The following is a 16,733-nucleotide window of genomic DNA, read 5'->3' as shown; positions in this document are numbered from 1 at the left end:
AATTTAGGACTGTGTTTAATTTCAAATAGAAAACATGCTTTTTAAATAAATTATTCACTAATAGGAACCCAGTATCATGAAATCAAAGCAAAAATCAAGTATTGTACATTTTTAATACTGTACATATATTATATATTGTTTTCTCATATTTTATGTATTCATTTCTAGATTGAAAATCATTAAATTGTTTCCTTGATAAATTGAAACTTTAAAAGCCAATATACCTGTGAAAGCAATTTGCATTAATTAAAAAGAGACAAGTGAATACAACATATGTACAGATCTGTGGAATTCAATCTATAAACTACATACATTAAACCAAACTGTCCCTGCATATTTAACTACAGATCTATTTTGGCAATGTGGAGGTATATCTTTTATCCTGTTGCAAGTCCTAACATATAAGTAGGAAGCTTCAATATTTGCATTCATAATGAAAGTAGCAAACGTCAACCAAAGAGCAACTGGATTTTTAAAAAAATTTGCATCACGACAAAGTAGTAGTACAGTAAAGTTAGTAAGTATTTTTAATAGCATTCACATTTTTTAAAAAGTCTCTGAAATGGACCTGTACATCACTTTTATTGACAGAACATAAATATAAGAAAAAGATCCCTAAAAAGACCAGAATTTTTCCCAAACGTAAAGTGCTAAGATGTGTACGGTAGTAAGAAGATTCTTTTTTTTTTTTCTTTTTTCCTTTTTTTTTTTTAATTGATTGAGCAAAGAAAGGTTAACACAAAGGTTAACCAAAAATTCAATTGAAATCTTTTAAAAATACCTTATGTTCTTGAGCTTCAGCATTCAGATGTTTTAGAGGATTCAGGTTGCTCTTCTAAATTCCCTTGCAGTTCATTTTGACATTCTGGCGTCTCACCTTTTACAGCTAAATGGATAACTTTCAGCCATTTCTGTTTTAGTTCCTCATTGTCCGCAGCAAAGCTGTGCACAGACTTAGACTGGGTCAGTTTGAAGCTGTGCGGGAGGTCAGCACTTCTCGGAGTGTCATCTACTGCATAGCCCAGAAGTGGAATTGTAGCCAGAGCTTTAACATCCTAAGAAGGAGAAGTAGTTCTTGATTAAGAACAGACAACTGATCTGCCCGCTACCTCTTGTTTACTATACAGGCTGGTAAAAACACTTGGATCTTTCCTCCATTCCCAAGCTATTTTGACCTCTCTTCCTCTGATGTCAGTGACAATAATTACTAAAATCTTTTCCATCTTCTCTGTACATACCTGGGGAGCACCATACATGTACAGCACAAGAGCTTCCTGTTTAGGTATAACACACCATGCTTTCTGCCAGGGCTTTGATTTTTCCATGTACTGAAGAAAGCTACATATGACACTATTTCCAGAGACTTCTGCAGATTCAATCTAGGAGACAGTATAAAGCATAAAAAAGGAAAATGAAGTTTCTTAAATAAAGTCTGAAAACATACAGAACAGAAAAGCTGAAATACATCACCATTAATATAAAATCTTAGATAGCATCTGCAAAACAGCTTGAGCAAATACCCAAGTAAGTTAAGGACAGGATTTATGGAGAATATTTTTATCATGCATACATACAATCACATTGTGTGCTCCCTCATCACATCTGTAATCTGTTCCTTCTTTCTTTGGTAATTTTGGATTATGTACTCCTAGATCACTCTCAGTCTCATTTTGCCACCACAGCTAGATGCTCTATCTTACATCTACAGTAATGTCTTATTTTAAGATAACATCATGTTAGGCGTGCAAGTGCTACTAACTATCCAATATGACAACTACTCTATTTTGGCAGTCAAAATATTATGACAGGATCCAAGGCAAACACATTTCTAAAGAGTAATACAAGAATGTAAGCACTAATCCTAGAGAAAAAATAGGGCAAATTGCTTAAAATCTGAAGACAGAGTGACATGCTACTTGGGTTAAATAGTGATCCTGAGAGAACAGAAAGAACACAAAATGATTATGTGTTAATATTTCCTTGCATCCATTTTTTAACTACCCCAGCAGTGATGCTGTCTGGATGCTGCAACATGGTACCAACTCCTCCATTGTCATGAGATCCAGCATGTACACAGACATTGCTAAGACACTCTATAGCTCCTCCAGCTACCTTAAAAAGCCATCATGCCAAGAAACAGCAGTCTTTTGACTATAAAGTAAACTAGTGGAGTCCTGTGCTCCTTATTTGTCTCATTTAAGAGAGCGTAGAGTCAAGTGTAGTCAAGCCAACACAGATTACGAACTGCATATGGAATTATGATCTGTATCTTATTTTTGCCTTCTTTTTCTGTTGGTATTTAGCTCAAGGGTCAATCCTTCTCTACTACATCCCAAGATAAATATACATCTTGGCAAAGTTAGGATGATATTTTTCTAACGTATGTCAAGCATTTTAAAAGGGCCTATAACGAGGTATTTGAGAAATGGGAAGGTTAATTGCAATTGTAAAATGCCTATTTCTCCCCGATCATAAAAGAAACATAGGTCTTTGTTGTCTGATTGAGACCTTGAATTTTTAGATGTCAAAAGCAGATAGGAACTTGGTGACTTACGGGTACATTGTATACACTGATCAAAACAGTATCTAACTACTGAGACTTTGGATATAGCAAAATTCTCCCCCGTTCCCCTCTCCTCCATCCTCATTTCTTTCAGTTTGGGTATATGTTTTCAGGAACCATCGTAGTAACAGTGTTTTTTGTTGCTACAGCAGCTTTAGTAGAAAAGAAGAAAACTGAAGATTTATAAGGAAAGGTAATGTTTTATCACATTAGCTGATGTAACTGGAAAGAAGAAAACAAGCTAGGATTTGTAATTCCCCTGTTAAAAAAGTTGTAAGAAACAAACTAGTGTTGTAAAAGATTAATGGTGAAAATCGAAATCTATTGGATGAGATGAATTTGGTCCACATACTTTTTATTTTTCAAACAGAAAATAGCCCTGCAACAACGCTACCATTTTTTACCTACTGATGAGTCAAAAACTGCTCGCAACTATGCGCATACAGTATTTTAAAATTACATACCTCCAAGATCCCTTTCTTTTTCTTTTCTTCACTGTCTGTACAACCAATTATAACATGATAGCAGTCCTTACAGACTTTGTTCAATTTATTGCCATCATATTCGAGATGTGCCTTATAATCAGAACATTTCCAGCAAACCACCTTAGAAACAAAAAACATAAGCAAAACATATAAAATTTAAGTATTTATAAGGCTTTATGGAAACAGAATTTAATTTAAAATTAATATTATTATATCTTACTAGTAATATTTTGTTTGATTATACAGAACAAGAAAGACAATTGCTTTATGATGCTATTATGTCAACAGTAACTTAACTGAAAATAACGATTTTTCCAAATTTGTGCCACTGTTTCTTAACTAGAAGCGCTTTTTCCTATTTACCTGGTGGGAACTTTGTACTTTGTGTAAAGTACGTTAAGCTTTCAATTATACCTGCAGGTTAAAGTTAGGAACAGAATCAGAATATACCACAAACCTTGCTTCAGGAAGAAAATTTCCAGTTTCTTTAGATGCCAACCTCAAAAGGTACACTTACTGTTTTCTTTTCTACCTAACCTCAGAAATGTAAAAATTGAGATGCGCTTTTAATGATTAAAATAAATTAATAAAATCAGAAATGGTTAGTTTTTTTAACCTAAGAAACATTAAATTTCCAGTTTCGGAATCTGTTAATGAGTACACAGAATACATAAGCCAATGTCACATTTGTCTTTTCACAAGATATATACAGAAAACTGAAATGCAAGAAGATCTGAGAGAAGTTCTTTCATTAGAAATATTTTTCCACAGAAACGTTCCTTCCAGGGAACGATATGCCCTGCATTGTGGGAAGCTTTTTGGAAAGCAACGGACACGTTGAACTGATGAGCTTATGAACTTTGTGCAATAGAAGAGATAAGAGACAGAACCGAAATACGGAACAAGCTAGTACAGTCTGAAGGTCAACAAGAAGGAGGAAATCACACACTGATACTGAAACTGCTGCTACTCCTCAACAGATGCTGAATGTGTATTAGTAAGAGATTGACTTGGCAAAACAGTAACAAAGTGTAGATAATAAGTTACAGCTGTGTTTAACCAATAATAGTTTGTGTGTGTAAGTTTAGAGGCCAATGAGCACAGAGCACGGAGCTAACCTATGTTGTAGTAAAGTATATAATGGTTTGAGTATTTTAATAAAGCGGCTTCAGCGTGATGATATTGGTGTGTGTCCGAGTCCCGGCTTCAGCACGATCACATTGGTCTGCGTCTGAATCCCACCGCAATTGGCACCCAATGTAGGGCAGGGGCACCACACAATTTCTTACTGAAATTGATAGTTTGCGATTTAAAGAAGAAGAAGAAACCGGCTGAGAGACGAGAAGCTTTTGTTAATTGTGGCCACGAAAAAAGGTGAGCAGCCGAACGCGTTTTGGATCATACGTTATCATGAGTAATAATTTAAGCTATGAAGAGCAAGCTATCTTGAAGCTTTTGCAACATTTCCTCTCTACGAGAGGGCTTAAGTATGACCCTGATATCTTAAAGAAATTGCTTTTATGGGCAAAAGAAACGGGCATAGTGAAGGACGCCCAAGATATTTTCCAGACGGCAATATGCGATAGCCTTGGACAAGAATTATGGAAAGATATCTCATCTGGAAAAAAGGATCTGTTGCCTCTAGCAACATTATGGAAACTGCTTAAAGATACAGTAGCAAGTATGCGAGCGGAGAAAAATGTTACATTACAAGCGTGTGCGGCTTTTTCGGATACCAGGCAAGACCAGGATGGAGCAAGGGATGTACAAAATGTAGTGCGCTGTAAGGTCCGCATGTTTGATGACCCCTCCTCCGCCCCCCGTGCCTATGCCCATGCCGCCGCCTCCTCCGGCTGCCGTGCCGCTGGCTCCGGCTCCTCCTGTACAAGGAAAAGAGCCACCTATGCAGCTGCCCAGTCCTCTGCCAGAACCAACGGCACCTCCGTTGGAGGGTTTTCCTGACGATACTCCGGAGGTATATCCGCTGCCCTCCTCTCTAGAACTTTTGGAAAAAGACTGGCATATTCCGGTTCAAAATGAAGACATAAATAGGCAGCTGACAAACTTACAGCGACACTTAGAACGATTGACGATGCCGCAACAAAAGGACGTTAATCCCTGCAACGTTCCATTACCTGATGACTTACCTCTTCCACCAAAAGGCAAGCCGTCGGCAGATGGCGCAGCTGCCCAGCGTTGGAAAGGAGTTATAAAGGACGCTATGATAGATGGGGTTATTTTGCCTCTTGATTTGCCTCAGGCTTTTCCGGTAACGATTAATGCTCAAGGACAAAAAGTGTGGAATCCTTTAGATTGGAAAACGTTAAAAGAACTGAAAAATGCTATTGCACAATATGGGTTGACATCTAATTATACACAACAAATGCTTGGTGCGATGTTTTCTAGTACAGGTTTGGTGCCCAATGATTGTTATCGTTTAGCTAAGATCTTGCTTACTCCTTCCCAAGCGTTACATTTTAAAAGTGCCTTTGAAACTTTAGCGGATCGCACCGCAGATGAGAATGTGAATCATGGGGATAACGATCCCTTACGTGGCGTTACATATGACATGTTGGTGGGCCGGGGTCGGTTTAGCTCAGAAAATGTACAAATGCACATGGCTGTTGAAGTTTTGCAGCAATCTCAGGAGCTTGCTTTGGCAGCTTTTAAAGCAGTTCCTGAAGCTGGAACACCTACTCCATCTTATGTTTCAGTTAAGCAAGGACCGAATGAGTTGTATATGCAATTTATTGATCGGCTTACTACGGCTATTGAAAGAAATATGGATCTGGCCCCCGGAGCAAGGGAGTCAGTGCTGATGTCACTTGCAGTAGAAAATGCTAACCCGATTTGTAAGCGTATTTTGCAGGCTTTGCCGAAATCAGCGGGATTGCAAGACATGATGGATGCATGTGCAAAAGTAGGAACAGCTGAAGTGAAGGCTGGGTATCTTGCCAATGCATTTGCCACTGCTCTTAAGCTGCTGCTTAATCATGGGAGAGGAGCCAAAGGATCCTCCTCTAATGTACGCTGTTACAATTGTGGTAAGATGGGGCACTTGCAGCGACAATGTCAGCAAAGTAGACCAGTACAGCCTAGAGGACTCAGTGTAAGTCAGAAACCTCCTCCCACTCATCCAGCCAGGTGTAATCGTTGTGATAAATTTGGTCATCAGAGTGTAGATTGTTTTTCACGCTTTAAGAAAGATGGGACTCCTTTGGGAAACTCCAGTCAGAGCGCAAAATCGACACCCCGTGCGATGACAGCAAATCAGGGTGTCTGGACCACGTCTCCGCCGCCACAAGGGGAAGTGCCGGCATGGACGTGGCAACAGCAGTATTTTTGGGGGACCCTGTTATCTGGGGAAGCTTACTTTATATGCTCCAAACATGCTGCAAATACAAAACGTGATGAACAGAAGATCCAAACGCTCAATTAATTATTTTACCCCTGAACATAAAGATGAAATTCAATTTTGGGATGTGCCCACCAGGGTATTTGCGGCATTATTGGCTCCTAATGTTGCGGTAGGAAAAGCCCTAGGAGACATCGAGAAACTGGCCTGTTGGAGTATAAAGCAATTTAATCTTAGTTCAGATATCATTTGCGTATTATTGACAGATGTAGATAGTGTTAGACATGCTGTATTGCAAAATTGCGCTGCTATTGATTTTTTGCTTTTAGCGCAAGGTCATGGCTGTGAGGAATTTGACGGCATGTGTTGTATGAATCTTTCTGACCATTCGACTTCGATTCATAAGCAATTAGACCAGCTAAGAGCTAATATGCACAAGTTAACCACTGATCACTTGTGGCTTGATGAATTGTTTGAGGAATAGGGATTAACAGGATGGTTGAAAGGGATCTTAAAACAAGGACTATTGGTTATCCTTATAGTGTTGATAATTTTGATATTTGTGCCATGTATAATATCTTGTGTAAAGCGATCGATACAGAAATCTTTAGAGGAAGTTTGGGCCGCCGAACTAAAACAAAAAGGGGGAATTGTGGGAAGCTTTTTGGAAAGCAACGGACACGTTGAACTGATGAGCTTATGAACTTTGTGCAATAGAAGAGATAAGAGACAGAACCGAAATATGGAAAAAACTAGTACAGTCTGAAGGTCAACAAGAAGGAGGAAATCACACACTGATACTGAAACTGCTGCTACTCCTCAACAGATGCTGAATGTGTATTAGTAAGAGATTGACTTGGCAAAACAGTAACAAAGTGTAGATAATAAGTTACAGCTGTGTTTAACCAATAATAGTTTGTGTGTATAAGTTTAGAGGCCAATGAGCACAGAGCACGGAGCTAACCTATGTTGTAGTAAAGTATATAATGGTTTGAGTATTTTAATAAAGCGGCTTCAGTGCGATCATATTGGTGTGTGTCCGAGTCCCGGCTTCAGCACAATCACATTGGTCTGCGCCTGAATCCCACCGCACTGCATAGAAAGTGTGAGTGCAGTTTTTTCTAGAAAGAAAGGTATATAAATGGACTTGAACCACTCAAACACCTGAACAAAATTTTATCGTGGACCAGGGCTCTGCAGTACTGATCTAGATCAGTACCTTCAACTAGTATCTCTAGAGAATATTAGTTAAGGATCTCCAATTAGTCACTGCCAGAAAGATACTATCACTGACCCAAATTAATTCCCATGAAAAAATGTTTTAAAATTAAAGTGGAAAGAGGTTTCATAGAACTACAATAGAGGGAAGTATCTAGGAGTCTCAACAAAAGGGGATAAAAAAAAAAGGAAGGGTGTGATCTTAAGATCAATGGAGGAGTTTTAAGACAGAATGATTTGGAAAAAAAACCCAGATGACAACTGTATAATTAATAATTCATAGCTTCTGAAAAAGTCTCTAATATCCTGCAAAGCACAAAAGCAACGCTGTGAATGCAACAAGCCTTCGAGCCACATAAAAACATTAGAAAGAAATCATAGAAGATAACCTGTAAGGGAAATACTAAACCTGAGCTTGCGCTACCACCTGCTGGAGAAAGGCGTAGCTGCTGGATGGCAAGAAAAGCACAGAAAATATGTTTTACTCTTTTGTTAACTTCTGAAAACTCTCAAGATATACCACTATTTCATGGTTGCTTTAAAGTGACATATGTTACCGTAGCATCGTACATGGAAAGCAGCAATACTCTCTCCCCAGCCTAACCTTCTCTCCTTCCCTGATGCCTCACGCAAGTTCACACAGTTACACACAGAACCCAGCTGGGAACAGCTCCAAATTAACCCAATGGAAAACTGCAGGGCTTCGTGACCTTCTTGAGAAGAGGAGAGAGGAGGTAGCAGAATGGGAAGAGGAGGCAGGCAGTGCTGCCAGGGATAACGCTGGATTATGCCAGTTTAATATGGTCTTGAAACGGTTGAGATGAGTGGGGGCCAGCCAGAAGTAACAGCATAGTATGGCCAGGGGCTTGGGACATTTTACACAGATGCGCATCTTACACTGCTCCAAATTACTTCCAAATTTACCACGCCAGCTAAAGCAGACAGAGGATCCTTTGTGGTACGCTATGCACAGCCACAAGCACGGCAACACACTCTGCAGCGTAACAAGCAGGTACCAGAAGTCAAGTAGGTGCCTAGACCCGTTCCCAAGCCTGCTCTCCAGCTACAGCAGCGAGGGTTTTGCACTTACGTGTCCACATGCTCGGCAGTGGTGCCTTCTCCTCGTCAGTGCATTAAAGGGCTCCTTGCATTTCATGCACATGGTAACTTCGTTGTCTCGTATCCACCTCGGTGCTCTCTTCCCAAGCTCAGCGTTCTGAAGGGGAGGCAGAAGGAGGATGGGAGAATAAAAAAAAGGCAGTATAAAAAGTTGCACAGTACTTTAAATAGAGAAAATAATTATTCTCTTCCTCTGGAAAGGAAATGGCAAAACACAGGTCAAGACGCATTTTGAAATCTCTACAAGAAATAACAAAGAACCCAGTCAAAAATCATTATGCATCATTGAAAGTGTACTCTGTTATGTATTCCAAGAAAAAAAAGAGGCTTGTTTAGAAGATTTGGCATTATGAAGAAAAACAATTACCAACAAGATGACTATTTTGTAATTTCTCTGTTATAAGAATGAGCTTGAAAACAAAGTTTCTGCCAAACTCTTTCCAGTTATTGAAGCACAAAATGAGTACTAAGAAGGTTACAAAGGCATAACAGCAACTTACAGAAACCTCAACAGGCATATCTTCATATTCTTTAGCAATAGCGTTTCTGAAAGTTTCATTCCTCTGCTGGAAAGCTTCTATAGTATTCTGAAGCGCCTAAGGAAACAGTGGAGAAATTCCTCAAACATCCTACATTTGAAACCGACTCTCTGCATTCTGGCCAGTTATTCATTAGCAGAGGGAAGATAGAGCCAGAAAACATGAATATTACTTTTTTGATTGCTTCAGTGAAAAGAATGTAGATGAATTTACCTTTATCCATTCTTCCTTATCTTGTTCCGAACTAAAAGAAACATTTGACACATTAGTTCAAAACTAGTTCAGGAAACATTATCTCACTATCAACAACTTTTTGCAAAAGCCAAGCTTCTGAAGTAATTCTCAGCAATTTAAATTTAAACAATAATAACTGTTAACTGTCCAACTTAAAAGAAAAACAAAACAAAAGAGAAAACAAAGGCATGATTCAGGTTTCACAAGTCTGCAACCACTAAGCAGATAGTTAAATAGATAGATAATAAATAGATACATGTAAATGCATTTAAAAGTAGTAATAGTATTTGCATTGTTAGGTATTTTGGGGTTTGTCGTTTGGTTTGGTTTTCTTTTGAGAACAGGATAGAGAGGAAAAGAGGACAATGCAAAGTTTAGGTGTAGGTCAATTTTTCTCCTCTCATAACGTGCACTACCAAGTTCACATGCATTAACATAACACGTCTCCTGTGAATCTCTTAAATCTTCCTTCCTCCCCAACAAAAGTGATTTCCTTAATACTTTTTTACTGTTGCTGTTTTTTAAACTTGTCTACAGTGGCAAAAAGAGTATCCAACTAAACAAAAGGAAAAACGTGTTTTCATATTATAACCCAAAAAGCAAAAATTTCCCTTTCATGTATTATAACAGATACAGATGACTTAAAATTAAGTACAGATGAGATATACAGACAGGACAGAGATAAGTAAGGAAGCATATCCAAGTCTGATCTTGTACAACAGCTTTGTCCTTAAAATAAATCAGCAGGACTTCAACGTTCAAATCTTCAGAAAAGCATCTTGTATCACAAGTAATAATTCTATCAGAAACTACTGGCTAGTGCTAGTAATGAAAACAGTTTATCTGCAAAGTTTACATCAGAGAGGTGAGAACTAACACCACAGCATATCTGGCTCTTCAAAAGTGACCTCCTCCTTGGATAATGATACGGAAAAAACCCCTTGTGTAGACATGCAATATCAGCCATGCAAAATACTATTTTTATATGCGTTGCTCTGAAGGATGCGAAAGAGAGCTTTTACAGCATCTCAATAAAAATGACTTCTTGTATGTTGTTTTGCAATATTAGTAAAAACTTAAGCAAGCAGAATCCTAAACAAGTGCTTCCCTTTTCCACCTATCATCTACATACGAGGCAGAGGAAACCTGTGTAAACAACCAAAATAATTCTCCCTACCTACTTACATTAAAAAACAAAAGCTGAGCTACTAAAATCACATAGCAATCTCTCAAAGAAATAATCTACCAGCTCTTTGAAACCAGTGATTGAAAATGTACTCAAATAGTATTCTGAAGGATAAATAGAAGCCTACTAGTAAAGAAAACTTCAAGGGTAAAGTAAACATTACAACACGGTTAATACAAGCTCATGAATTAAGGACATGAAGGTATAGAGTACATACAGTACTCATGCATTAATCACAGAATCAGAGAATATTTTTGGTTGGATGGGACCTTTGAGATCATCAAGTCCAACCAAGAAAAAAAAAAAACCACACCCAAAAAATCCCAGAACACCAACACCAAAACCAAACCAAACCAAACGCCCACAACCACACACCACCCCACCCACAAACAGACACAAACCAACAATCTCGGGCACTAGAGCATGCCCTGAAGTGCCATGTCTACATGTTTCTTAAATACCTCCAGGGATGGCGACTCCACTGCCTCTCTGGGCAGGCTGTTCCAGTGCCTGACCACTCTCTCAGTAAAGTAATTCTTCCTAATACCTAATCTAAACCTCCCCTGCCGCAACTTCAGACCCTTTCCTCTGGTCCTGCCATTATTCACTTGGGAGAAGAGGCCAACAATCAAGATTGTTCTAATATAATTGAATAGAATCTCATTTGGTACTTATTCCTTCACAATTTTGTACAGATTTAATGCATTCTAAAAATGTTTATAAAACAAAACAAAACATCAAAACAAGTTCTTCTCACACCTAGTATAAACTAATGCAATAAACTTTCAATTACTGGTACCATGGGAAATTTAACAAAATAAACTTACTTTCTTGTGTCATTTTTCTTCCAATTAAAGCATACTTCACAAATGATACAGCAAGATGCCATCCTTCACTATTGAAATGGGCATATGGCATAACAACTTGCCAAAAACTTAGCAAGACATCATACAACAATTTATAGCAGATGTGACTAATACTCAAAAACATGCCCCAGAAGTCTTGCAGACCTTAGTGGAAAGCTTTTTTCCTCTCATTTTTCACAGTATGTATTTACTTTCAAATTAAATGATAGTGTGGGTAAATTTCTATATGCTGTTTTCTTTCTGTATTCGCTGCTTAAATATTTCAAGGGTTTTTTTCCATAAAGGAAAGTCACTTGCAAACTCATTTGCTAGCAAGCTATGGTCTGTCCCCAAAGACATGGTGTCAACACAGAACTGTATCCACCATGGACGTCTTCATGCTTATTTAATCCTTGCCTCTCTGCAATGAAATCTGACTGCTAAGAATAGGATCTTTAAACAGGTCCAAAAGGAGAGGTGGAGCACCCTACTTTGTTTGAAGTGGGGTAGTCTAGCCAGTGAAGGTTTAGTCTAGGCAATGCCAAAAGCAGCGATGGGAAGGTAACCCAGCAAGAGGAGGATACATGGACTAATAAGGAAAGCAGAAAAGTGCCAGTCAGAAGAGTGCAACTGGAGGAAAAGGACCCACGAACTAAAAGGAGAACTTGCCTTCCAGGGTGAGGTTGATACCTGGGACCGGAGGAAAACAAGTAGACTGGAAACAGGCCTGAGGAATGGAGGAAAGCAGGTGCCCATCTACCACCATAGAAAACTATATTCTGTGGACATAAACCCACCAGGGTGGAGAATTTTGTTGGGTGGACATGCGCCGGGGTGAACAGACTCATTTGCACCTAGGTGGCTCAGGTACCAGAGGCAGCAGCACTACCCAGAGATTAACACACTCAGTGTCCCAAAACATTTAAAATTGGACAGATGGCCCTTTGCATCAGTTAGGGATGCTGCTTTCAACTTTCCAGCCAGCTCATTCACAGCTATCTTAGGTATTTCTGCAAAATAAGGCAATGCACTATACATTGTAGATGTATCTTCTACTCCAAGAGATTCTTGGACTGACAATTTATGATTTTTGGCAGCCTAGGCCATTCTCAAAACACTGATATTAAGATAAAGCCCACAGCGTCTTTTGCCAAATCTATTAGTCCACTGTTTTGCGTGTATATACTTAATCCTCCAAAAACTAGATAAAAAGACTGCTTACCTGGCCTGCAACTCCAGTGTTCGCTCTTTTCCGGACACTTGAAAAGTGTGTGGATATTCTTCATTATGAGTTTCTATAATCTTCATACCATCTATGCCGACTCTGGTTCGAACTGAGAACTTTGATCCTACCAGGCTGAATTTGGGGACGCAGTAGAGCAACATATTGTTAAACTGGGGAAAAAATAAACACGTGGCTTTACATTAACAAAAATGCAGATACAGCCACAGTTTCTACTGAGAGCTGGAAAATATCACAAAGCTAGATGCAGTGGGTGAGAAAGCAAGTTTTTTCCTGCTCAGTTGATACACAAGAAGACCAAAGCTCTAATGAAAGACAACTTCTTTTTCTTACTTGTTTAGGAATAAGATTAAAGGACAGCTTCAGTGGATATAGGAATAATTGCTGTGTTTGTGCACCAGTCTTCATAGTATTTATGATCAACCATACTCAGACTGGGTATTTTATACAACTGTAAAGCATTTGTTAGAAAACCCCATTCTTATACTCCAATTCTGCAAAACCTACTCTAAACTGCAGAATAAGAACTCTTTTCTTCAGTGTATATACTGAAGAAAGATAAATATAAGTACAAATATAAATAATTAATATTTACCCTGTAGCAAACCCACTTGATTTTGTAGAAGCTGTAACTAATATTATTTGAGGACATTATTTGTCTTTTCTCCAAGACAGAAGAACATTTCTTAAGAGTTTTTATTCACTGAAACCCTCAATATCACAAGAAAAAAAAAATACATGAACAAGACAAAGATATATTCCTTTATTAAAGATTAGAACTTTAAATAATGTTTAAATGTCTAAAGCTCCAGCCCAGAAGCAGTTATTAAGTCAGATCTATAGTGTTTAATTTTCTCACATTTTTTTCCTCTCACATTTTTCTAAAAATTAATTATTAAAAAGAGAAACTCACTTCAGTTAAATCCTATTTCATAGAAGTCCTGTCAATCCTATTGCCTAGTCTGTATCACAGATACAGCACATTTGAACTTGTCACCTCTCATATGAGGTGCACATCATTTTAATCAGCTGTCTAGCCCCATTTGAGGTTTTACCATTCAATGATTTCTCCTTTTGTTTGAAGCACAGATTAGCAGGAGTTGTGCCTCAACAACCTGTTACTGGTTTTTATTAACCAGAAGACATGCAATGCCAGAGGCCAATAAGCAAAAACGCATTAGTAATTTTTAATGCAAGGAAGCAATGAGCTGCATCAAACCTTTTTCAAGGGAGCTATAAGGGAACATGGCTGTAGCTGGTTAATTCCAAGACAGGACACATGCACCTGACAAGAGGATGACCTGCCATGATTAACAAATCATAAGGATTTGATTTCCTCCCACAGGACCACGAGATTTACTGGCACCCCAACACACACACAATCAAGCAGGACTATAGGATTTTAGCTTTTCTTCAGCTTTTGCATTTCAGTTTCATGAGGATGTCAAAGTTCTCATACTCTAGGACCTGCATTTATAATCAGCAGCCAGTTACTTAAAACTGAGTTGCTGGACATTGATTCCATTTATTTAAAGCCATGTATTTCCCAGAGAAGTTGTGGGTGCCCCGTTCCTGGAAATGCTCAAGACCAGGGTGGATGGGACTTTGAGAAACCTGCTCTAGTGGGAGGTGTCCCTGCCCATGGCGGGGGAGTTGAAACTCAATCTTTAAGGTCCCTTCCAACTCTAACCTTTCTATGATTCTACTCTGTTCTAACTGGTGTTTTCTTACGCTCTAATATCACTAGTGGAAAGGCACTGACATCAACTAGAAGAGGATTTCCCTCTCTCTTTGGTAGATCAAGTCTAGAAGGTATACAGCCACTCCTGCAAACACAGGGCACCATACTTACAAGGAAAAGATACCGTTCTTGAGCAGATGTATTGCGAGCAGCGAGTTTAAGGATTTGTCCTTCTTTTATCAGTTCATTTGAAGGGTTCACAATATCTTCCTCTTCTCCCAGCATCTCATATATCTCTAACAATTTCTTTAGATTCTCCTTTACAGTGAAAATACAGTAATAAAACTTATCAGAAGCACAGATCTTTAAGCATTTCATTTTAAATGAAATGATGGGAGCTTGCTTAAGTCTGGAGAATGTTAGCTTTGAAAAACATACATATACCCGGTACATATGGTCAGCGATACAGACTGATTAACTTAGTTGGTACAGTAACAAGTACTTCTAGAAGTGTTATCTCCACGGTAATTTTCAAAAGGCAGTTATACATACAGCCTGCATTATTTGTTGTCCAAAATATCTCACATACTTAATTAAGTACCTATCATGCCAGCCCAATAGGTAACTACTCTTTAGAAACATTATCTTTCCACTGTCAGAAACAGATAAAACAAGGTTAAGAGTCCAGTGTAGCTTCAGCTATTTGAGCCAGGAGAGGAACCCAGCCTGTCCCACTTGAGAGAATTAGGGACAATGTAAAATTTTGCCTATCATTCTCAGGAGCTGTATAAATACATTAAGTACACTTGGACCCAAGAAATCCATTTTTGCCATTTTAGGGAAGATTGGCAAGTCACACTCCTAGCTTCACCAAATACTCAAATATAATACATTAAAAAATGAATAGGAAAACAAGGATCATTTACCATTTTTCTTATTGCACTATTAGAGTGACTTGCTGCAGTGGATATAATTTCCAGGGATTCTAGACAGAAGAAAAAGAAAAAAGTAAAACCCCAAAGCTGCATTTTTGCATATTTATATATTACAAAGAAAAAATGAAGTATTTCAAAAAATTATCTGGCAAGTAATTTTGAACAATCCATGGAAATATCTTGAACTGTTCTTGTGTAAATACAGAGAGGAATAAGTTTAAAAATGAGCTGTTCTTTTTCCCTACAGGAGCTTAGAAATACAATAATGAGTCTAACTCCACTTTTTTTTTTTTTTTAACAAATAAGAGACATACATTCCAAATGTGCATAAAGCAAACGAAAATGCCAACAAAAACACAAAGAAAAACCACCACAACCCCTGATCATTGACAAAGCAAACAAATCAAAACCTGTGCTCTATTCCAAAACTAAAGCAAAACTTATGTGCTCCAGGAGCAGAATACTAAAGGCTTTATGGTTTTTATATTAACTTCATCTACTGTTCAAACAGATTTTTTTCCAAAGAATCCTACAACTCCACTGAAGACATTCTATCATTCTTTTCAGAGGGACTTTACTTCTTCGATTTGTTTTTCCTGAAAATAGCTTTAATTTACAGTATCCTCTTACAACTATCTTATTTCAGCTATTTCAATGACTAGAAGATATTTACTTTCAGCATCTTTCCAGTCTAAGGAATCCTGAGGCAATTTCCTTAGGTAGTCCTTTAGAAGCATCTCGTAGCGTGGAATGCGTTGTACTGGTTCAAGCATGTGATGTTGCAATGTCAAATTTCCACACACTTTTTCCTTCTAAAAAATTGTAAACATATTTCAATGTACCAGGCAAAAATGTTATTACGATATAGTAAAATAAAAGTTATGACTGATGAAACATAAATAATGTATTTTGAAACGTGCATGATAGACCTTTGAAAGAAAGCAGAACTACTTTACCAAATCAAATAATTAGAAATTCTTAACTAAAAATAATTGTAAAAACTTTCCTAAGTACTCAGTATCCAATTCATAAACAGAAATTCTACCTGTCCCGGTTTGAAGTAAAACTGAACCAATTTTCTGTTCTGTAACTTTACATCTCAGCTAGGCCTCCTCTAACTCTCTGAAATTAATGGCATGTTGTGGAGAAAACTGCTCGTTCTCAGAATGATAAGACCAATGTTTATGCTACATGCCAAGGAATGGTATGCAGGGAGGCCCTTGCTTATACTTATCTCCCAAACTCCAGTGTATTTTAAATTAGGTTTGTAATAACTCAGACAAGAGAATTAGTACTCAATTAAGAAGAACAGTTCGTGACCACATATTAG

General features: G+C 38.0%; 1 protein-coding gene across 4 annotated transcripts in view; it reads right to left on the bottom strand.

Annotated features, from left to right (window-relative positions):
• The window catches only part of FGD4 (FYVE, RhoGEF and PH domain containing 4), a 114,548-nt gene continuing 97,815 nt past the window's right edge, over positions 1-16,733 (bottom strand). For 3 of the 4 annotated variants that reach the window (XM_074168091.1, XM_074168094.1, XM_074168092.1), the window contains exons 8-17: positions 16,077-16,215; positions 15,395-15,453; positions 14,640-14,786; positions 12,767-12,939; positions 9,493-9,523; positions 9,241-9,336; positions 8,712-8,837; positions 3,028-3,168; positions 1,239-1,379; positions 507-1,055 (exon numbers count right to left, since the gene is read on the bottom strand). In XM_074168091.1, coding sequence (XP_074024192.1) covers positions 798-1,055; positions 1,239-1,379; positions 3,028-3,168; positions 8,712-8,837; positions 9,241-9,336; positions 9,493-9,523; positions 12,767-12,939; positions 14,640-14,786; positions 15,395-15,453; positions 16,077-16,215 — 1,311 coding nt within the window. In that variant the 3' untranslated portion in view covers positions 507-797. Of the gene's footprint in view, positions 1,056-1,238; positions 1,380-3,027; positions 3,169-8,711; positions 8,838-9,240; positions 9,337-9,492; positions 9,524-12,766; positions 12,940-14,639; positions 14,787-15,394; positions 15,454-16,076; positions 16,216-16,733 lie in introns of all 4 variants that reach the window. The other variant, XM_074168093.1, reaches the window with a different exon arrangement.

Source organism: Numenius arquata, chromosome 2 (assembly GCF_964106895.1).
Source record: "Numenius arquata chromosome 2, bNumArq3.hap1.1, whole genome shotgun sequence".
Lineage (NCBI taxonomy): Eukaryota > Metazoa > Chordata > Aves > Charadriiformes > Scolopacidae > Numenius > Numenius arquata.
This window is presented reverse-complemented; position numbering and strand designations above follow the sequence as displayed.